This window comes from Phalacrocorax carbo, chromosome 11 (genome assembly GCF_963921805.1).
Source record: "Phalacrocorax carbo chromosome 11, bPhaCar2.1, whole genome shotgun sequence".
Lineage (NCBI taxonomy): Eukaryota > Metazoa > Chordata > Aves > Suliformes > Phalacrocoracidae > Phalacrocorax > Phalacrocorax carbo.
The window spans coordinates 22,281,277-22,304,897 of NC_087523.1; the positions used below are offsets into that span (position 1 = coordinate 22,281,277).

Below are 23,621 nucleotides of genomic sequence, written 5' to 3' on the forward strand. Positions count from 1 at the left end.
GCTAGCACACGGCTGCACTGTGGGTCAGAGGAAGCCTTCCCACCGAGACAAGTTATTCTAAAGGTGGTTTTGTACGTCCTTACTAAGAACTTGATATTAAGCATGGGAGAACTACACCACACCTTATGGCTTGAGGGCTGCCTCTATGTGGTTCTCTGGTTACAAGTTGTAGAGTGAGTTTGATATATTTTTATCTTGGATGGCTTTCTTTGCAATGAGCTATTTGTCAAGGGGTATGCTTGCAAAAGAGGTGCAAATTACAATGAGTTGTTTCCCTTTACAAAGGTGTGGTTTTTCATTCAGTATCCTTTGTATTTTGACACTACTAGTATTCACACATCACTTCTAATTCCAGCACTAAAGGATTCTAAGCATGTTCTTAAAGACAGGAAAGGTACTCCTCTTCTGGGTTTTGGGGGTTTGGGTTTTTTGTTTTTAGGAAATAATTTTTCCTGGTAAGCCTAGCAAAACCTTTATAACTCATTTTGCTCTATTTATAGATTTCTTTATTAATACTTGGGACCCTTAGAATGTTGAGGAAATTGATCATGGGATAAGACATAGAAAAACAAGGCCTTCTGTAATTGGTGACCCTTATAAAAATAGATGGTTAAAAAAAAAAAAATTGGACCAGACTGTTGTTCCTTTCACTTTGAAAGAAACGGAATTGTAACACAGTTTTTGAGCCGGCAAACTTGTTAGTACTGATGTGCCCTAAAAAGAACAAAGAACTCCACTGAACATCATCCAAATCAAATAAGAAAGGTTTCCCACACTGGAAGGATCCTTGGCCTGTCTGTGGGCGTTATGCCAGTAGTAAAATTCCGCTGCGTTGCTGAATGTTGTGCAGAGCTGTCAGTCACAGGCAGATCTATAGGAGGGTGAAGTTTTGTCTCCATTGACTGTACGTGAAATCCAGTGACATAGTCCAAATGAGCATTGGTTGCTCATAGATTTCAGGTCAGACACATGGTTTGGCTTCTACTCCTAAGCACACCATTTTTGCACCTCAGTGAATGACATTTAATTTCATGGAATGCGTTAGATGATGGTGACATTTTTAATGCCTGGTCTTCCTTTTTCTGTATTGGGATGCCTCTGCGCATACCCCCCACAATTTCACTATCACCTAATCCTATTTTTATATCTCACAGCTTTATCCTTTATTCTCTGTTCTTTTATCTTTTGTTTATGCTCCTCCTTTCCCTTTCTTGTTTTGCCTGTTCCATTATCTGAATTTTCTTTAGATCTATTTCGATTCTTTCCAGAACATAATTAGATCAAGATACCCCGATGGCGAATTGCTACACTGATTTGATATCGGCTAACAATAGTAAGCTTTGAATAAGGCATTTTGTTTAAAAAGATTTACATAGCAGGATAAGATTCCTGGGTAGGACTGCAGATTTTTAACACCAGAGTGAGAATAAGATAACTAAAATGGCAACATTTGAATGATCTTCTGCACCCTGACTTCTGTGCCTCCCATTTTGTGTAACAGAACCGCGTAGATGTATTGAAAAGGAACCGTACCTTTGCATGTAGTCTAGTAGCTTGAGGCTACCAGAAATTTTGGGCTTGATGTTTTTTGAGAGCTAATTGTTGGTTAATCTGAGTCTGCCTTCCCAAGAGGCATTTCTTGGCCATGCATATGTCCTTCCTGCTCACATCCAGCATGTCAGTAGCTTCAGAGAGTCAGAACCACTGAATCTTCAGTGGATAGTACTTAACACTGTAGTTAAAGGAACCCTTCTAGTGGGTGACTGCCCTTGCCTTGTCCATATTTGCGGGGGTGGCGGGGGAAGGGATGGCAATGAGTGCTGGTAGCAGAGGAAGGGCTGGTGTGCTGTCTATGCCTGGTTAAAGTGCTTGTGGAACTGTCATCGTGTTACTATGGGCCCCCTTCCGACTTTCTGGGATGGTGGGAAAGCAAAAGCGCTTCCGAGGAGGTGGGCTAGACATGCAGAAATTTCATCCATCTGGGGGTTTGTATTTACACCATTTTCTGCAGTGAGTGATAGAACAGGGAAGGATCTGTGTGGTATTGGCAGCGAGAGTGCTGTGCTCTTTGACGTACTTCAGAGGGCTGGATTGCCAGAATGACTGAACTTCCAGGTTATAATTTTCCATGTTTTCCTCCCCCTGTTAAATTGCTATGTATAACTGATCTACATAGCCAGGTTCCACAGGAATTGCCTTGGTGTTTGTTGAAGTGAAGTTTTATGTGTGTAAAATTAAATGTACTTTTTTGATCTTTGGGGAAGAAAATTTTCTAGTTTTCTAACAAGTGGTTGATGAAAATCCAGCAGTAATAACAAGCATGGTGATAACCACTGGAACTATTAAAGTTTTGTTTGTACAGGCAATATAGGTGGTATATTATGGTATATGTCCCGCTCCAAAGCGCATTTCCAATCTGAGTAATAATATAATCACAAATGTGCAATTGAATGTTTTAATGGCAACTATTATAACTGCAGTTTCAGGGACTACTGGTAGATTAAAACTGGCCTGTACAACAATAACTTATATTAAAGGTGTTTATACCTGTATTAGTTTTTATTAGGAACCCTACTCATAAAGTTACTCTTCCTTTTATGTGGAGATAAGAAACAAATCTGCCCATCTATGAAGCTTGAAAATTTTACGAAATCTATTTTATTACTGAGGCAAAAAGAGCAGGTGAGCTTGGCGTGTCCCACTCTGGCTAAGGTGATAGGAATAGATGTTTGTTTTCTTGCCTCCAGATGACTACTCTAATAACACATCAGTAATGTCAGGCTTAGGAATGTTTCTTGCCTCTATGTTTATAGCCACATGCTTGGAATTTCAATGGAATGGCTAGCGAATGACTTTGTTAGTGAGCTATGTATTACCACTAGTTTTAATGCAGTATTTCAGAGGTGTTATTGTTCCCTTATTCAAGCTGGGCTTTGCACGCACACCCATTCCTCCTAAAATTAATAGTCAGGTGTATAAATCCTGAGGAAAGGTCCGTCGGTATGTGCCATGCTGTCAGCTGAGGCCAGTTCTGTTGGAAAAAACCAGGACTAGTCATGAAGGAAGGCACATGGTTTTAGAATTTTAAACCACCCAGCTAAAGAGACTGCTCTTGCTTTCACTGAAGCTTCTACAAACAAAGCTTCTGAAAATGTTATTTACCCTTTTTAATTGGGCTGGTTTAATATGCAACACCTTAGTTAGGTTTCAATTTCGGGGCTTGAAATGCAAGCACATGCCAAATTGTATCTCTGTATTGACAGATGTGGCACAGCCTAGAGAGCTGAACGAGCAAGGGTAGCTGAGCTATTTTCACTTGCTCAGCTGAGCTCTTCTGGGGAGAAAGCAAAAGTGATATATCACAAGTCTCAGGTCTGTGCTGTGTGTCTCATCCCTGGTGTGTATTTCTTCTTCATATGAGACCAACAGTAGAGATAAAAATGTCAGTTGTCTGTGAAGCCTTCCTCAATGGTCTCATTTTTAATTCCATGCTCTGAAATTTTGGTTGTTAACAAATCCTTTTGAAAAATGGTGAAAAGTGACTTGTTGGGAGCATGGTGATTGTATTTACCCTGTTGTCGATTCCAATATATTTTTCTAACTGCTGCTAACAAAGACTTATCTTTCATTTTTTAATGTTAAATTTAGGATTTTAGTAAAAGTAGCAACAATGTATTTCACGTATGATCTTGCCTCAGTGCTGTATTTGCCAGGAAAGAATGGTCTGGAGCTAAAGGAGGGTCTTACTGTTCTGCAATTTAAATAATTCAAAATCTGCTACAAAATCAATACTGACAGTAATAAGCATAGGTCTTACTGCTCAACAAGCAGACTTGATGCAGCAGGATTTACAGAGCTTGAATGTGAACTCCAGGTTAAACTGATTCTTTTTCACAGAACCATGAAAACGAACAGCAAATTCTCTATTGATATTTATTTGGTTTCCTTCCTGAGTCATGTAGTGGAGGGCTCCCACCTGCTGTAACTAATTCATGCCGACCAGTGTATAGCGAGATGGGACTGTTGGGTGCTCACTGTTGAGTCCCTGTGGCGTTCTTTGGTGTGGCTGTTCTTCCATGAGGTAACAAAGGAGCTGATTGCCTTTACTGTTTGCCGTTCTTGCCATACGGCAGGGTTTATATTCCTGGCAGACTGGCATTTCTGTTGCACAAATTTAACTCTTCTTTCATACTCTCAGGTAAGAGAGATGATTGTCCCTATAAAGTCTGTCCTGCCTTAGAGAGACGGTGTTTTATTGTGGCTTAGAAGATCAAGAACACGCAGGGTGTATCTTAATTCTTTCATTTATTGTGGTACCTCTTAGAACAGAGTTTGTTACAAAATGTCCAAGAAAGTGTTTGTGCTTTTTGAGTATGAAAACAGCTGGCAAACATTTCAATCATAGAACCTGTGCCTATTCTTTAATGTAGTGAGGTTTGCACAATGTTGTGTCTGGCTAGTAACATCCAGGGCCATTCCAAAATGTGACTGCCTGTGTAAGTCATTCGCAGGGACGCAGGATTTCAGCGTACACTCTGGGTGTAAAAGCTGTGGTTGGAGTAAGGCTGTACTGCACCAGCAAACTGCCGAAGGGTGCTAAAGTAGGAGTATGCTTTTTACTTTTTATGTTAACATCCAGAACGAATATATTTTTGAATCTGCTTCTTGTGTAGAAGGTAGCACATAACTCGATGCTCCCTCATATGTACATTAATGATTGCATAACCTGTAAGCAACTGCAGATACTGCTTACTGGAAGGTTTTTGTTTTAGAAATGTCAGTTTGACTTGTGTATCTCACTTAGTTGCCTGAAGGTTTTGTAGAAGGTCCTGTTTGCTATATGCTCTTCTTGATCTTTTTGTACCATATAGATCACAATTCTTGCTGGGTAACGGGGTTTAAAGGTTAGGAAATTCCTCTGAAAATTTGGCATACCTTGATCATTCTTTTAATCACAATTAGGATTAAGGGCTTAGATATTCTTGTGATGTAGCCTAAGGTATGCTTTTCTTCTTCAAGGCATTTTGCTGACAACCAATCAATCTTCACAGCAACCCTGCTTTAGGGTCCCGAGTTTTCAGATGTGATAAAAGCGATGGGTCATACAATATACCCAAAGTCGGGAAGAAAGTAAGTATTATTCTGAGGACTGGCAGCAGTATTTCACAACTCTCAATGTTGGACCAAAATGTTTTCAGTTGATTTGGCTCCAATTTTGTGTCTCTTATTTTTAATTATACACTATACAGCTTTTAAACAGCAGCACTACCCAAGCTTCTTAGAGAAAAATAGCTTCCTTTTGGTTTTGGTGGGCAACTGTTAAAAGGATTAAAGCACATTGGAAATACTTACTTGAATACATTTCTGGTAAGTTTGTGGTTTTGTTTTTTTTTTTTTAAATGTACTACTTAAAACAATTACTGGCATAACTAGAAGGTTAATAATCTCTAAGGTATTGCCCTGGTTTATAGATACTGCTTTTGGAGCAATAAATTTTAACCTTTGAACATGTGCTTCTGCAAATAAAATCCAGCCTTATTTTGTGTACTTAACAACTTCTGATTGGAAACACATAGCAACCTATAGCAAGCATGCTTTCAGCAAACTGGAACAGAAATGAGGCAGATCTTCAAAGTGGTCACTTATCTTCCTCAATAACTCTTCTACATGTAAACAAGATAAAACAGGTCGTTTTGCCAGATCCCCCTCTCTTTGAATGATGTTTGAATAATTTTAAAGAGAAAGAAGTTGTGTTCAGATACATTTCTATTCTTAAAGTTCTTTCCTGAAGGACTTTTTTCCCTTTTTAAAATTTTTGTACAAAATTAAACTATGTCATGGAAATGTGATTAAAATAGGTAGTTTGATCTTGATATAATCTTGATCCTGCAAGACCCTGGGGCCAGGGTTCTGTGCATTTAGCTAGAACTAGGTCCTAAATTATTGTATATCAGTACAAAAGACGAAGTATCCCCCTGTGTTCTTACCTTTTGAAAGTCTAAATCAGTGATTGATCCCCCCTCTCCCTCCCCACCCGCGGTATGCAAGTATAATTCTGTTTAATTGGCCGATGTGAGGATGCTTTTCTCCTTGATCCTTTTTCAGTCTCTATATAAAGTTAAATAAATGTGTGTGTGTTAACTGTGGATAAAATATCTCTAGCATTTCCCTCAGTAGACAATGGCCGTTCTGTGTATTTCCAATGGATTCCTCTTTTGGACACGTCCAGTGGAGGTCTCTTTTGGGAGACCAGCGTTTTGGTTTGGTTGCCAAGCTCATCAATATGGGTGGTAAATCACTTTTGTTCCCACGTGCTGTTTGTCATGTTCCGCTTTTCATACTACGTGGAAATCAGTAGGAGCCTTTCTGTTGCTGAACTTTGAATTGCAGTTTCTTCATCTCATTTGTATTACCCACGCAAAGCTTCAAACTGCTGTTGCCAGCAAAGGGAGCAGCATTGTGAAAGGCAAGAGTGGGAATTTTACAATGCAGATATGCGTCCATTTAAAGTTGGAACTTTACTCTTTAGTGCTGTCCTTCTTGCAACCGCAAAATGATAAATAATATTAAGAAATAGTGAAAACTGCCAGCTCCCTGAGCCATCCTGCTCTCACCATTCTCCTCTACTCCATGTAAGCTTTTTTACCATTGCCCTGCTTTTAAATTTGATATTACAATTCAATAACAGACTAATCATTAAGATCTACATGCTCACTCGCTACAGTAGCTGATATCACATTGGAAAATGATTATGAAAAAGGTAATTTATTTTAATGTTCTTTATATACAAAGTAATTTCACATTACCAACATTCTGATGATCTAATAGTACTATTTATTATAATTAAGGAAAAAACCCCAAGAATGTAGTGCCTAAATGACTTAATGCTCCTAAGTCTTATTTGCAACAGCGACAGAGATGTTTGGGAGGACACCTTGATGAAAATTAGTGAGGATAGGCATCCTAAATTTCCAAACTGCTTTTGACAGTGAGGGTATAAATTCCCAAATCACATGCATGCTTTAAAGATGTTCCATTTGCAACAAAAGCTGTGCACGTGCAATTGATGGTCATATTAGGAAGTAAGTATCCGGATTGTACTGATGACCTACTGAATTCTGCTGAGTATGGAAGGGGTCAGCACTTCGGGAACTGAGACCCACTTAAAAAATGCCGAGAACTTATATTAAAGTGAAAGATTTGTTTGCTTTGTCTTCCATTAATTTGGTTTCTCAGATTATTTTAGTGTCACAATAGCTCTGAAAGCTGGACCAAATTTAAAATTAGTTAAATGCAATTTTTGCATCTTTATCCATGGGCTATGCTGTCTCATGAAATATACTTTTTGAAATACCTATGCTTCTTAAAAGGATTTCCCTCCCTTTTGCTCTTTCTTTTAGGATACAAAATGAGTCTGACATGATTTTTCTTCTATCAAATATGAACTTGGGCCAAGATTCACACTTACAGAATGCTTTCGAAACGTTTATGGTAAGATTGAAGAGTGCATGTTTGTACCAGTGTATGGAGCATTGGAAATCATACCTGTCAAAACCAAAACATTCCAAAAAGCTCATCCCTGCCCTTTGCCCTTAACATGTAGCGAGTGCAACCGCCATGACCCAGGCTTTCCATCCAGTGGGTCAAAACATATAAGCCAGGTTTTCATTTATCAAGATCCACGTGTAAAGTCCATGAAAGTGAGATTAGTACAGGGAACCTGTGTGGAGATCAAAGGAGAAGGAATATGCTCTTTACCTAGGGATGGGGGACAGACAGAGCACTTGCACACAGCTGCCGGACCTGCCGAGGCAATGTTGTATTGCCTGTGGCCCATTTTGTGCTTTTTCTTCTTTTGCCTGCAGTGTACTGTGACAAGTGGCCGTACCTGCTCCTCAGCTCTCCTCCCTCCCAGTGCCTACCCACCTGCTGCATGGCTGGAGGGATGCTTGCCTTGCGGCACAGGCTCGGCATGGCATCCTCTTGCAGAGGCTCCCTGCAACTAGGACTCCTGGCACACAGCAGTTCCGTTGCCCTTGGGAACCTGTGCTATCCTGCAGACCTGGCAAGTGGCTCTTGGTTTACTGTTCTTGAAGCTTATGTACACAGAACTGTGTCATGCTGGGGACTCCTGCAAAACAGCTACGGCTGTCCTCTCTCTTTCATACTGTAGTGCTCCATGTACTGGTAGTTTATAGTGTCCGTTATGCAGTAGCTCTTCAGGCGGCCTTACTGAGAGGCCACTACCTGCTGCAGGTTCCCGTTGTGCTGCAAACCATTCATGGGGAGTGGAGGTGGAGGAGGTGGAGGGGGGAATAAGGAACTGGACATTTCTGAATGAGTCTGTTGGTCAGGAACCGGCATCGGGCTCGCTGAGCCAGAGTCACTCTGCATAGAGCCAAGATTGCTGCCATCAAAATGAGTCATTTTCTTCTTCATTAATTTTCTTTCTTTGGCTCTGCGGTTCTGGAACCAGATTTTCACCTGCAAAGGAGCAGAGGGAGATTTTTTTCAGTCACTAATAGAATGCAATGTGGTCCTTTATGTATACAGTCAGAGGTCACAGGTGAAATCAATTGCTTGAGGACCACTGAGAAAGGCAGTGGCAAACTGAGACAACAGAGCTGTTGGCTTGTTTTTCATACAGGTAATCTCTCCTATCTGGTAATAAAATGTTTATTAATAGTTGGATAAAAATGTTTTTCAGTGTTAATTTTATTTTTAGGAGGTATTTCTTTATGGAATGAGCTCAGATTTTTTTTTTTTTACAAAATCTAACAGAACAATGTCATGTGTCATAGCGATGGCCAAAAGAATCTGAGAGTAGCTTTACACTGAAAACTATATGCCCTAGTCAGAGCAAGTCAAAACCTGTTACAGGCCTATAAACTGAGGCACAAAAGCTTTCCTGTTAGGATGCTGCACATAAATGTTTTAGCTCCAATACATAAGCCAATGGAAATACACTTCTGAGCAGAATTTCGCCAGTGCTCTACTGTTGGTGCACAATATTGCTTCAAAATATTGCATAAGCGGTGCCTTAATAGCTTAGTGCCTTTTATTGCATGCGTAGGTGGAGCCAGAATCTGCTGCTGCTTCCCACATAGTCCGCTGCATTATACCGTCGTCATTGCTCCGTCACAGAAATGCAGCCATCTTTGGGAAGAAGGGGAGCAGCTATTGAGGAGTGTATGGGTTTTGACTGGGACAGAACAAGTGAGGATGTGAGATGAAGTTGATGAGTAATGGTCAATTGAAAATACAGCAGCACTTGTTCGGTGCGAATGGGTGAATATTCTATGGCAACTGAAATGCCTTTGGACATGAATCCCCAATGCTGGATTTAAAACCGCGCACGCCAGCTATTTATCTTTGGAAGTGGCTCTGTATTATGTCTAGTGAGTGTAATGAGTCAAGCTACCTCACTCAGATATGTTGTGTTTTCTTGTTGGTGTTCAGATGGCAAAGGAAACACTTTTGTGACCGTTTTCTTTAACCCGAAGGAAAATCAATGGTTTGCTGAGAAATACCATTTGTTTGATTAGCCTTTTCAAGAAGCTAGAAAGGGAAAGAGAATGATGATCAGGGAAGAGGTAAAACAGTGAGAGGTGATAACATCTGTGGCTACTATGTTGTGTTTGAAAGGAAAACCAGCGGTGAAGTCCCACAAAACATCTTAAGGAGTCTCTGTGACAGTCTCGGTGTACTCAGCCTTGAGGCATTATTATTCCCATTTTACAATTGAAGAATTCAGAGACACAAAGCTCGTGGAAATTTGAACTACATCTCTTAAGTCCCAGGCTATCATCTGAGACATGTGGCAGTTCATTTTCTTGTCTTAGTTTCTGGAATATCATTTCAGTACCAAATTATGTTCCATTAAACCAGCCTCAAATCCTGTCAGCTCTCTTGCATTCTGATGGTGCTGAGGGTAATCTAGTTTCACCCATGCATTTGCCAAAATGCATGAAAAGATGAAACAGTCTAAAAACCACACTAACATCTGTTTCAGAATTACCCTCTGCCTCAGTGTTCTTACCTGCCTTAGAATTTAGGTTTTTGTTCTGGTTTGTTATTAAACTGGGGATGCAGATCTACAGCAGTGATCCAGTGAGAATCTGAGTAGGCATTTCGAGGTCATATGCCAATTATCAAATAACTACAAATAAACGTAGTACATGTAGTACTAGTCTATTAAATACAGACCTGGAATGTTAGACTAAAAGCTAACATGGCCAGTTGCATCTGACTTGTCCTTCACCTGTTGCCCTCCTTCCTTTCAGTATTTTTTCCCCCACTGTTCAGTTGTTGTGTAACTCTTCCCCTGACATCTAATTTTCTCTCTTCTTTCTTGTCCTCGTCATCTCCTTTATTTCTGTATCCTTCCTATATTAGCAATGCTTCATTTTGCCTTTTTTTTTTTCTTTTACATATTATACCTTTCCTTCCTTGTTTAAACAGTTGTTCTTTGTCCTTTTGTCTTGAGATATCCCTTCCAGTGTCCTGGATGGGATTTGGGCATAGCCAGGAAAAAAGCTTTCCCAGAAAATCATGCCAGGTTTTAGGCTGAGTGCAGTGGAACTCGGGATAGGACAGTGTGTGTCCAGAGTCATGTGATGGGGTTGTTTAATTTGTATGACAGGTAGTGGTGGGTGTACAGATTGGGTACTTAATCTTACATTGTCAAAAGTGACTTCAGAGGCGTAGGCTTTATGCACTGGAATTAATTTCGTTCATGACATATTGATGATGAAGAAGAGCAAATATTGCAAACACTGTTGCCATGTTTCCCCAATATATGTCAAAGAAATGTATCACGTCTTTTTTGTATCACCACTTCAAATATACTAACAAAAAGGTTTATCAGGAATTATCACTGAACTAGGAAGTTTCAAGTAAATATTGTTGGTCATTTACAGAAGCAGGGTCATAACTTTTAAATTCAGCATAATAAAGTCAAGTTATTAAGGTTCTAACAGCCAGCAAAAAGACACATAGTGTAATTTTTTTTATACCCAGTTGAAATAATTTTAATTTTCAAGAATTAAATACTTGCATTCAGCAGATGATTGGGAAATATTTGCAAATATTTCTATTTGTTTCTCCATCTCTGTAAGGTCTTTCAGAGTGTGCTGTGTCAGACAAGTTCAAGTTGGATGAACAGTGCTACAACTAGGTGGATTTTGGACTATCCCTGCTCAGTAGAGCACATAAAACGATGGTGAATCAGGCATAATCTTCAGTGAATGATACTGAATAACAACTGACTGAGAAAACAGTGCTGTTATGGTTTGGAGATAGAAAAGGCAGCAAAAGAGCATATTGTGTCCTGAAATCTGTTCAGGGAGATCCTTCAGTAAAGCTTTTAGTTTTCTGTTTTGCTGCTTACTTCAGTGTACTACATCGAGCAACTCCCAAGTAAAATGGGACCAAACATATGCTCAGCCCATGCTGCGAGTGTCTTTGTGGGAGATGCAGCTTGGCATCTTATCTGGGTTGTCTGCATGAGCTAGCTGAAGTGCTGGAGAGCCCGAGGCCATGTGCCTGCTTCCCTTTGGTAGGGGGTGGCAGGGGCATTGCAATTGCATGGTTGAAGAGTGCCACACAGACTGGTTCCAGAGCAAATTGTGTATATCTTTTGGCTAGAAAGGACTGTATTTTGGTTAATGTTGTGGGAATGGAAGTGGAGTTTGGAGGAGGTGGGAGGAAATAAGGCAGGAGAAAAGGGTAGCAAATATGTAGGAAATCTTTAACAAAAGGTAAAAGGTAGCCAAAGAAACAAATATTGCAAGTGTCCTGAACGTACTTGAGCTCATCACTTTTGTTCTCTGCTAAGGCTGACCTTGTTGGAATTGCTTACAGAATTCCTGTTGACTTCAGCAGAACCAGGACTTCCCCTTCAGAAGTTCCAGCAAAAATTTCTCCCTGCTACCACTACCCCAGTAAAACAGAGAGAAATCTGGGTAGGATTTTGTTGATATTTTTAAACTGTTGTTGCTCAGAACAGGACTGTACGTGAGACTGGTGTTTGCTTTTTCTGTGTGGGTGCACAGCGCTCTGGTGTCATTAGGAGAGCTGAAGTAGTGCTGATGGGATATTTAGAAATGGGGGCAAACAGGGCTGTTGGGCCATTCAGCTGGATCATTTGAGTTCCTGCACTGCAAAGGGAGCCCAGCCACATTGTTTGGTTATGGGAGGCATTAGCGTGTTTGTGTTCTTAACCAGTATGGTTATGTCCTCACCAGCAATAATAAAGTCAAAGGAAATCCTGAATGGGTGATCCATACTCTACCTGTCTCTCGGAAAGTCTTAGGTTTGCAGCAAGTTCAGACTTCCTCCTGATTGTAATGTATCTGTTGTAATGAAATTCCTTCTCTAATTCTAATCTCTGATGATCTGTGTAAACCACTCGGTACTTCTCTCTTGTTCTTGTTTTACCTGTTTTGAAAGAAGAACACATTGCTTCAAGCTAGAATTTTTCAACTTCAGTAACACAAAATATCTGGCTTTACATTTGAAAATGTTTGTGGGAATTTTAGGCCTGATTCTCTATGCACTTACCCAGAGTAACTCCCTTGACCGCAGTGGACTCGGTCTTGATTTACAACACAAGAGGTTCCAACTGTCAGATTTTGGGTTTGCTCCTCAGCAAATAGGTGATAAACCGGTCCTCATATTCTTTATCACCCTTGTGTTATCATTTGGGAAAGGGACGGTGTTCTTGTTAAGAACAAGGAGCCAGGAAGCCTGGGTTCTGTTCCCAGCTCTGATGCAGGCTTCCGGCCTGGTGTTGAATTGCTCTCTCTCTGTCCCTAACGCTGATACATTGCTACCTGTTTCAGAGGGAAATCCTGAGGGATATTTTACTGTGTAGAAAATACTGAGAGCTTCCAAAGTTTCTCGCTTCCTGTTGCTAGAAAAATGAATACAATATTGTGATTGTTACTGCAACTCGGAGGTTGTGTTGTCTGTTCAAGTCTGGCATGGTCTATCCATGACTTGATAATAGCACAGGGAATAGTAACATAGATTTTCAGATGACAGGTAATAAAAAAAGAGAAAAAGAAAGCAGTAATACTTAACAAAGCACACTGAACAATCCTGGAACCACAGCATCTGTTCTTTTGCAAGCAGCACTGCTGTATCCGTTTGGCTGTGGGTACAGCTGACTGAAGCTCGCATGGCTCAGCAGTGTCCGGGTCATTAAAAGGTAATGGCAAATGACATGAGCCAGTGAACACAGATGCAAGGAGCTGAAATGTTACAGCTTCCATACAGGGTAATTTCTGAGGACAGAATGTGTGGGCAGTAGGAAAGAGAATTGAGAATGAGAATGGCTACTGATGCTTCCTTTCTCACCCACCTTTCCTCTGTTGTTAATGTTGGCATTAGGCAATCGATGTATCAGAGATCAACACCTGCTTAAAATCAAGGCTCCTGAGCCCTGGCCTAAGGTCTTACTACATTCTTGAAAGATTGGATCATTGCTCTTAAGACCAGTGCTACCCTGTTCGCTAAGCACCGCCTTACCGATTTTTTTTGCTTCTTGTCTGTCTGTGTGTCTGGGCATTTCTTCAGATGTATATATTTAGACTGTAAATTATCTGGGACAGGGAATCTATTTTTAGTTGGTGGTTTTTTTGCAGTGTGTTCCACTGCTGTACTGCAGGTGGTGATTCATTGCATCCTTAGTGGTCACTATAGTAGAACAGCCCCCTGAAATTCAGGTTCTCTCAGGTGGTGCACAAAACTCAAGGCACATTGTGGCATGCTGCCTGTAACAGCCTGCTATTGCTGCAGGTGTAGCTTAGCTTCATACAACAGCTCATGTTTGCTAACAGATCTTTTTCTGAAAAGATTGTGTGGATGCCTCACTCTTCAGTTATTCTGAGTTTGAGGAACCTGCTTTTTTGCACTCCTAATAAGAGCAGTTAATTTTGAATGGAGAGAACTGAAATAGGTTTTTGGGCACTGAGTTGATAAAATTTCAGTCTGAGCAGGTCACCATGGCACACCGTCCCATAGCAACCAGATTCTTCCTCCCCCCCCCCCCCCCCCCCAAGGAGAGACTAGCTGGAGGTTTCATGTATCAGTGGTGTCAAAGGCCTGATTTCTCCCCAGCCCCTCCTTCCAACTCCCCTTGCTTTTGAAGTTTAAGTAGCACCCAAAGATCAGAATTCAAGGTGCAGAACTGTAGCAGAATCTTCAAGTACTTTATCCCTTAATTTGTTATTTAGTTTCACAGGTTAATGTTTTTTTTCCCCCATCTGTGGAGAGGGACATAATATCTCTTTGTTTTAATAGCTAAGCATATTTAAAGTTAACATTGCCTTCCACTTGGTGTATACACTGTATGGTAATGGCTTGAGAACCATATCCCTTTATCTCTTCCAGTCGTTACTTTGCCTACTTGTAAGAATTTTTGGCTCACCAAGCTATTGTTTGCGTTAGAAGGTTCTTCAGGCTCTGATCCTTTCTGTGGTGTTTGTATAGATCCTAGACTCAGGGCTGTTAAGCACTGGGAGTCCTGATCAGTGCAATGCTGTAAATAACTCCTGTTACACCTCTGATTCTGGAAAATAACTTGTTCACTCGATGCGACAGGTTATCTCTAGGACTCTTCCCAGGCCTGTGGACAAAGTCTACAACAGAATTTGGTTCTTCAGCTTCCATGTTCCATGGTGTTCAGCCCTGGGAAAGCACCATGCATTGATAGTGGTTTTACAATGCTGTGGACATTTTCCAACTGCCTTGAGGCCATCGGCCTGTTTACCTGGAATATTTCGACTGGGAAAATAGGTGTGTACATGTTTGTGTTTGTTCCTTAGGCTGGGGCTTCTGCTCAATCCAGGCAGCCAAACCCACTTTGACTCAAATCTCTTCCTGTGAAGGTTCTGCTGTGCTGTGCTTGGCTGGGGTGGATAAATAGGACATTCTCGTTTCAGTAGCATTTCTATCATTGTGAAACTGTAGTGAAAGCAGAATTAGCTCAATTATGTTTACACTGATAATCAAGTGAAAAGTGCTGTTAATTTTACAACATTACGGTAAGAATTTTAGAGTCTCTAAAGAACAGCAGTTATTCAGTTCAGTCCACATAAATACTAGGACATTTGTTTTCATTCATTCGAAGTGTAAATTGTTTGTTTAACATATGGTCACCTGTGGTGCTTTAATGCCTCTCTTGATATTTTTGTAACTTTTGATCTCTCTGGCTGGTGGTTTGGTTAGGTTTTCTTCCTCTTTAAATGAGAATTTGGGGTCATTCTATGGGACAAGATGTTTAAAATGTTTCCTTAGTCTCCTTTGTGGTGTTAAGAGGGAGTACACAAAAGAGCAACAAGATGATCTTATCTTAAGCTCTATTCTCATTCAGAAGCCATAGACAAATATCAAATGTTCTTCTATTGCCAAAACAAGGTGGTAAACTTCAAGGTAAACCTTCCTGTTTCTGGTTTTAAGTGCTTAAACCCTTGTTATCTGAGTAGGAGTGTTGGGTTTTTGCTTTTTAAACTGAAGAAGAAATTAAATGTGTGTGGAAAACAGAACTTTTCCCCATAAAGTCTTTTATTTTTGTATGAGTAGCTTTTAGTTTACTTTTAGTAGGAATGAGAATATCTGGTTTCTTTTTGAAGGAAGATTGGGAGCTTTCACATCTAATTTCTTTCTTTAAAGTAAAGAGAATAATTTGAGAAGTAGAAAAGCAGAAGGAGAAATTTCCTTCCTAAAAGTCAAAAACAGTCTGAGAAATATTCTCTATGATTTGTCACATAAGTCTTGTCTCTACTAACTTGATTTTTTTTTCGTGTAGAGTAATACCCTCTGTGAGAGACAACAGACAGTGGGAGCTGAGATCTGCCAGGGGCTCTGAGAGGATACTTTTAGTTCTGGCAGAGCCAGATTTTAGCCTGTTAGGCCTTTACCCAGATTCTCATTGATGTCAGTGAGAGTCTTCCTAATGCCTTTGTTGGATGCTGGGTTGGAATTAGTCTGCATATGGCATTTCCTTTCAAAGGCAAAGTACACTTTTCTTTTATTTGCCAAAGTTAACGAACAGCAGCAACAAAAACCTATCGCTAAACAATTTGGGACTTTAGCCTCTAAATTCCATCTGTTAGGTGGAATAGATCCACTCTACTGCACTCGGAGCCAAATCTTGCAGGCCTTCTGCTGGTTTTATTTACAGTGATGCATTTTATTTCAAGGAGAAGTATTACCTGCATAAAATTTTATGTGGGACTAATGGATTCACCCCAGAGACAGCAGAAGGATGTTCTTCACTTCTCAGACTTCTTTAGGAGATAATGGTGGACTTTAATGATGCAATCATAAAAGTTAATATTTTTATCCAATTGTTTAGTCAAATCCTGCACCAATTACTCACTTAGGTGAGTGAAATTACCAACATCTAACTTTCTACAGTCTTAATTAATCTTTTGTCAGTGACAGATTATAATTTTAATCAGCAATATAGTGTCAGCTTTTTGGAAATGTGCTCTGTCAGGGAGGGTTATACTGCGGAACTGCAAGTGGTTGGAGAGGTTATTGGTAGTTGGGTGGAAGAAAAATGAAACAAAAGGGCTTTGAAGCAAGTACCTTTGCAGTATGACTGCCTTTGTGTTGGGGGAGTGGATTTCCTGGTTTTAATGAGCTATTTAAGAACAGCGAGTTTTGTCAAAAGGCTGTTTTACAAATAGTGACTGTTGAAGAGTGCCTTTGGAGTAACAAGAAATAATACATTTCAGACTTAGAAAATTTTTTGTGAGATACAGTTTAACAATCCTGTTCTATCACACCCACTGTAGCAATTTTTTTGGCTGGCCAAGTTTTGAGTTGGGGGAAGGGAAACGCTTTCCCATTGGTCATAAAATTCACAGAGTATTTCTTCTGAAGACAATAAAGCTAGGAGAAGGCCTCTTTATTTGCTGTGAAAATCATCACCCTTTCCGGCAATATAACTCCTGAAGAAAAGAGGGAGAAGGAAGAGACAAGACTGCATATCAAAGCAAAGAGAAGTGTTAAAAGGGTCTGTTGCCTCAATATGACAGATAGGCCTCAAAACCTCAGACAATGTAGCTGAGGAAAGGAAAAAAAAAAAAACAACCCACCATCGGACCTCACAACTAGTTTACAAAGCAAAATAAATTAGCATTAGAACTAGCCCTGGCCCCTTTTTCAGTGCCTCTGCTCTTAACTTTTCAGGAATACTCTTCATCTACTGAAATCGGAATCATTCAGAAAATCCAGAAGCTACCTAATTTAGACAGAAGATATCATAGCATAGAATAATGTTGGATTACAGTCGATTTGCAATCTGGATTCCATAGTTCAGCATTTTTTCAGACGGAGTTAATGTCTGTACTTGATGACTGGAAGTTAGCTTAAGCCAGCTCGAAATGTGAAACAGCTTTCTGGCCTGAAGATAGGCTCAGTTCAAATCTGCATCTTTATGTTAGCTCAGTGTTAAGAGAGAGATTAGTGTTAGTTTTTGAATTTATAAAGATATGGACTGTCAGAGATCAGGCCCCAGAGTTTTGTTTTGGGACTATCTCTAAGTATTTGTGCACTTTAAAAGTGTAGGAAAAGAGGACAAATTCTCTCTAGTGTAATTTCACTGAGTTAATTGAAGCTGTGAAACAAAAGTAATTTTAAAGAAGTCTTGAGGATGGACATTGTGCTGCACATGATGTTCTGTAAAGTTAAATAAAAAAAAAAAACCAACACACACTGCCATTGTATTAGGAAATGTTACATGGATCCAGTCCTATGTAATGTGGGTAATAACATTCCTGCCAGAAGTCTCAGTGCAATGAGTAGGGCTATTTACTACTGCAGAGTTGGATGCGTAAAGATTTGTGAAACATGGTGAAATTCTATGTTTGTATTTTCTGCTGGGTCTTGACCATTTGTTCTTGTTATACATGTTCAGATGACTCGTGCTGAAAAGAACAGAATAGGATCGTAGAACTGGAACCTTTCAACAGACTTGAAGGATTTTCCCTTCTATTCTGTCAACTTCTATTTAAAATGCTGATGTTTTCAATTTTGAATATGTTCTGCCATTCTGTAATAAAGCTCATTAGCCAAATTCTGTCCTTCGCTTTGCCAGCTTAAGCTTTTCTATTAATCTTCATCATACAGAAGTAATTTAATCCAAAGCAGAGTCACTTTTATCACCTTTAAACAATGATTGGCCGGACCCCACCCTGTATGGATTTGGTTTGGCAGAAGGACCCAACCTGCAGGAAATGTAGGTGGATTTCTGAGTGGCAAGATCAGGGGAAATCCCATTGCTGATGGCTGTGGAGACTAAAAAGATGTGATTAACTGCAATTTTTTCCAAATGTTGTACATTCCTCAGGCATTTGGCATTTTGCAGAAATGGCTTCTTAAGAGGCTTGTTTCTCTTCCTTAGATTTGAGGGAACACAACTTCTTCCTTTGAAGACTAGATGCTCTATGTTTACAGTACATTTGGTAATGATGCTACCAGCACCTGTCGTCATTAGAAAAATCTGTCGTTGTGTCTTCATAGTAAATTTTTATTGAACAAGAATGACAGGACAGTGGTCATCTATGGGAAAAGTCTCTGCTCGTAACTAGTTAACCTCCTGTTTCAAAACTCGTTCCCTCCCCGTTTTATGGTAACGTAAGTGCAGATCTTAAGACGTACTTTTGGCTTTGTGAACAAATACTTGTTGCTGCTGGAACTGCCCAGTAGTTAACTGGTCAAACTCATTGTTGTGGGCAGTTTTACCACAGATCTATGTTGTTTTCTCATGAAGGCAAAAACTAAAGTCTACTCCTGCACGAGCGTTTGCATACCTCCATAAAAATATTGAAATCATCAAGAGGAGATTTGTAGCTTGTTCTAAGGTGGTTTTATTCTACTTTCTAGCAGAGAATTTGCCTGTAATTATGCTGTGTGTGTGTGTGTAATTACCACCTCAAATCCCTAGCTGTCGTGGCTTTGTTCTGTCCTCTGTTACAGCTGCTAGTTGCCCTGGCTTTGCTCGCCCTTTTGAAGCGGTGGTTGAGGAGAGGGGACAGGAGCAGTATAAGGGTTAGAGAAGGGTCTTTTGTCAATTGGTGTTCTTGGCTTAAAATACTAAGTAGTCAATGTTTTCTCCATTGTGTTCTGAGTCAAAACACATTTGCTCTCTCCTGTATCCTGAACGCCTCAAGAACGCAGTGACGAGGCATCGGATCCTACATGCACTGCATTTAGGATCAAGTCCCAGCCCTCCAGTTCCAAAGCTACAGGAAAAGACATTCTCTCTCTGGCTGAAGGATGTTGGAATGATGGATGAAAGCCTTATTAGGTCTTTTCTGCGGGAAATGTGTTCCGGTAACACTAGACTAGGATGATAGTCTCACATTAAATACTGAGATCTTCCAGTGGTGTCAAGTAGCATAACCTCATAAACTTCACTTAACACCACTCGAAGATGTGGTTTTATATTGGATGCTGTTTTTAAAGTTAGAGTAAGACATGAAGCAATTTCTTCTTTTGTCCAGGTTAGTTGTGTAGGTAACAGAGAGGCAAAAGACCTGTAGGGCATGAGGCAGTGGTAGAAATTTTAGTGAAGTGTTTTGTCTGTCAGCTGTCAGGTCGTGGGACCAGTGAGAGAAGCTAACCATGAAATCTCTGGAGGTGGAAATGTCATTGATTCTGGGCCTTGTTTCTGTAGCTGTTACAAGTCAGACTACTCAATGGAAGTAAACCTTTAGAAAGAATCTGTCCTGGAAGGGATAAGATTACAGGAACGTTTCTTGCACACTTTCTTGCAAAAATCACTTGCCTTAATAGTTACAGTTTCCATAATAAGATAGTGTTATTGATAACTAGTATTTTGCAAGATGTAATGAACAAATAATTAATTTGTCTAATTTCTGTTCTGATTGCTTCAGGTAAGTCTGAGCCTCAGTTTTTCCATCTTTAAGAACAGTGGCTCATATCTATTTGACAGGGAATAAGGAAAGCTGATAAATAATAGGTGATTCCTTCCCTCTTGCCTATACAAAACCTTACTGAAATTCCTAAAGGATTTGCAAAGGGGCAGAAGGGTAGTGTTCAATATATGCATACAGCTTTAAGGATGTGAACAGCAATGGATTCCAGCTCAGAAAATGCTGAGGATTTTGATCATGATCCAGCAACCAGCACCGGTACTTGCAGGTAGCCTAGTCACGCATTTGAAGTCACTCGCACCACTTGCGTGCTCAGAACTGAACTCCCTGAAGTGCATTGCTAGATCTGACATTGCTGAATAGGCCAAATCTTAAAAAATTATTTTATTTTTTGGGAAAATGAGGAAAACCAAAAGTGCCCCAGAGGAAAAGGAGTGAGTGAAGGAAAAGGAACCAACTCCAGTGAAGCAGATCTATTGGCACTGAGTATTCCTGGCCTAGCAAAAAATACAAGAGGGGGAAGAAGCAGCAGAATTACTTCTCTGTATGTTTTGCTAAAGCACGACCCAGTACCCACTGAATGAATGGATCGGCTCCCACTGACTTCAGAAGGCCTTACACTGGCCCACGGGCATTTGGGAGGATATGCTCTTATGACACGCTGATTTCTTCAGTTCTTCTTAAGAAGAAGATGCTCAATAGCTTGTTGGACCATTCCAGAATGGAGAGACTCTCAGTGCCTCCTGTGAATGATCTGACCCTTGCAGGCTTGAAATTTGGGAGGTTAGAAAGCCCTAAGCATGCTTCTTGAGCAGGCAGTTAGACTGTTATTGTCTATTGTATATATCCCTCTCTCTATCTCACAGTGTCCCCACTACAAAACGGAAAGCACAGACGGATCAAATCAGGTCTTTCTCTCATAGAAGCTGTGATTTAAATCCACATGAGCAAGAGGCAGGTAGGTAAAGAAGAGATGAGAAGTAGTGGGTTTTTGAGCGAGTGTTCTGCTGTCTGTAAATCATAGTTTGTGAGGAATTTCATTGCCCTTGTAAGGACTATTCAGAAGTAAGCTGGAAGCTTTTGCAAGACTGGCCCTCTGTTGTTTTTCTTATTCAATGAAGAACAAATATGATTTAAAAAAACCCAACTACTCTATTTGCCAAAATTCTTATTCACCCACAGTAACAACCTACTCTGTCCTATTGACTTACGTGGACTCTCTAAGAACGAAAGTTGTGCTCAGCAGGAGTGAGGATAACCCGGTCTGTCCTTATAAATTAGAAGCATTATTTTAATAGAGAAAATTTTTCTATATAATCGTTTTCATTTTTACGAAGTATGTTTTAAGTAATTACGTTCCTGTCAGCGATTGATTCAGTACTTGCTTTGAAAACTACTATTTACAGGCATGTGTGGAACAGAGCTGGGGTGGAAGGAAGGGCTGAAAGGAAAGGAATGGGATATAACACTGAAATACTGTGAACATCTCTTTAGGGGAGATATTGAGCATCCTTAATTTCTACCGATCTCAATGCATGTCAAAGCTGCTCAGCACCTTGGAGCATCAAATACTTTCATAGAGTGGATTGTGCCTCTGTCTTTCAGGCAGTTTTCACGCTTTTACTTTTTCTTTCTTGTTTCGTATTTTTTTCCCTATTCTGTTTCTGGTTTTGGGATGCTCAATATTTGTATTCTTCCTCGTCACAATCAAACAGAACCTTTTCCTCATGCTTTGTGACTTATTTTTACTGGTTAAATACGATTGAAGAATTGTTTTGCACTCATTGACTGTTACGCATCAGAGGCTGACCTGTTGCTGTATTAACTGATTGTGTTACCATGGATCTTTGTATTCCTGCATATTCTGAGAGCTGCTACTACAAAGTGAAGCAAGCCTTTCCTTATCATTCCTGGTTTTAAAGCATTGACTCATTGTTTGATCTTGCAGATGTTGTTTCATTTCAGTGTCCTGAGGTTTAGAGAGGTTGTTTCTAATACAAAGCCTTGTTTCCAGCCCCCCTACTATACATATATTTTACTTGAACTTTTCATATGTACTCTAAAACTTGAGGAAAACAAGCAAAGTATAAGTGGTGGTGAAATACAACACTTTGATCATGATTTCTTTCTGCAGACATGCTGCTTCATTCCCATCTATAGGACTCGTATTAAAAGCAATTATTTATCACCAATTTTTTTAACATAAGTGAAAATACTTCACTGTCAAAGGACATTGCTTTTCATTTGCCTCAACGTTAAAGGTCAAGAAAGAAACATAAGAAGTAGTCAGCTGATCAAAACCAGCTTCCAATAACTGAACCAATATTTAACTGCTAGCAGGAGAATCCTTCAGAGCAGTTAGGATCTTTGTTAAACCATACACTTCCCTTTAAACAGGGAAGCTGGAAAAAAAAACCCCAACAATCAAAAAAAAATCTCTTCTCAGCATAAAACCTCAGTGCCCCCATACCTGTAGAAGTGGATTGCACCGTTTTCCTCATCCATTCGTAAGAGCTGTGCCTTTGGCTGTTGGGAGAGATTTGCTGTGTATTAATTGTTTCTACGGGAGGTAACCCCCCGGATCCAGCAGGATGGAGGGAGCTGTAATCAGCAGAACTGTAGGAGACCTGTCCAGGAGGCGAGCCATTGATGTGTGCAGCAGCAACCGTGCTGGAAGGTCCTGGGCCGTAAGCGTTCCAGTCCTCCCTCTGTGGGCCATAGTGAGATCCCCAGGTTCCTGCCGGCTGCCCATGGGTGTCCAGAGTTGGCACAGGATGATATCCCATGTAATCTGAATAGGGCGGAGTGGACACAAAGTTTTGCACTGGCAGGTTGTTGCTGCTGCACCTTGCAGATCCCGGATACATGCTGGTTTCTTTATCCAAAAGATAACTCACATACATGATGCTCACAGCCTGGCTTTGTCTTGCTGGGACATCCTGCTCCTCACAGTGTTTGTTTGATCTCCCTTCCCCTCCTCTTTCTTTCTCTCTCTTTTCTAGCCCCGACTGGCTCTATAAATGACTCACGCTAGCCCTGATGTCCCTTTACTACACATGATTAACAATGGTTTTACCAGGTGCTGGTGGTAACAGTTTACTAAGGTCCTGCCTGATGTCACAGATAACTGCCTGCCCCAAAATTACATTTGCATTCAAATGAAGGGCTGACCATGCAGGCAACCCCACCTTGCTGCTAGTTCTGGTGCTTCCTTTCTCACAGACCCTTTATGTATTGCCATCCCGGTTCTATACTGTTTGAATGTAGTTTGAAATCTCGTGCTCCTCAAGCGAAGTTGCGCACGTAGTTAAGCAATAACTTTGTGTAGTAACGGTAGTACTTTTCTTGATCAGTGCATGTCAGAATCTAACTTCAGGCACTAGGTTATAGTTAAAGCCTGGTATCTGCTAATCTGGTAGTTCTTTTGTTAGAATGTGCTATATTATTTTTTTTTTTAACCTGAAAATAAAGGACCAGCTCAGTCTTTAACTGCAGCTCTTAGAGTTTCTCACAGGAGCACTCTTCTTGACTTCAACTCTTAGTCCATGTGGGAGAGCACTCAGAAACCACAGTAATCCTCCTGCTTTTAACATTACAAAGGATATACAAGAAGTCTCATAGTCATTTTGAGCATTTGTTCATACGAATAGTCTTGTTGATGTTAGCAAGCCTATTCATGAGCTGGCTGCTTGCCACAGTGATTGAAGTTTC

General features: G+C 40.3%; 1 protein-coding gene and 1 long non-coding RNA gene across 3 annotated transcripts in view; one reads left to right on the forward strand and one right to left on the reverse strand.

The window, feature by feature from the left end:
* Positions 1 to 23,621, forward strand: part of LOC135315390 (uncharacterized) — a 313,306-nt gene that overhangs the window by 22,117 nt on the left and 267,568 nt on the right. For both annotated transcript variants that reach the window (XR_010374854.1, XR_010374853.1), the window contains 2 exons: positions 7,401 to 7,491; positions 7,866 to 8,065. This is a non-coding gene — a long non-coding RNA (uncharacterized LOC135315390). The remainder of the gene's footprint in view (positions 1 to 7,400; positions 7,492 to 7,865; positions 8,066 to 23,621) is intronic.
* LOC104051688 (homeobox protein CDX-1) lies at positions 8,069 to 22,813 on the reverse strand. Its single transcript, XM_009512794.2, has 3 exons — positions 22,381 to 22,813; positions 12,293 to 12,438; positions 8,069 to 8,484 (listed from the first exon to the last, which is right to left on the reverse strand). Exons 1-3 carry the CDS (start codon positions 22,811 to 22,813, stop codon positions 8,230 to 8,232), a joined length of 834 nt encoding a protein of 277 aa, XP_009511089.1. The 3' UTR covers positions 8,069 to 8,229.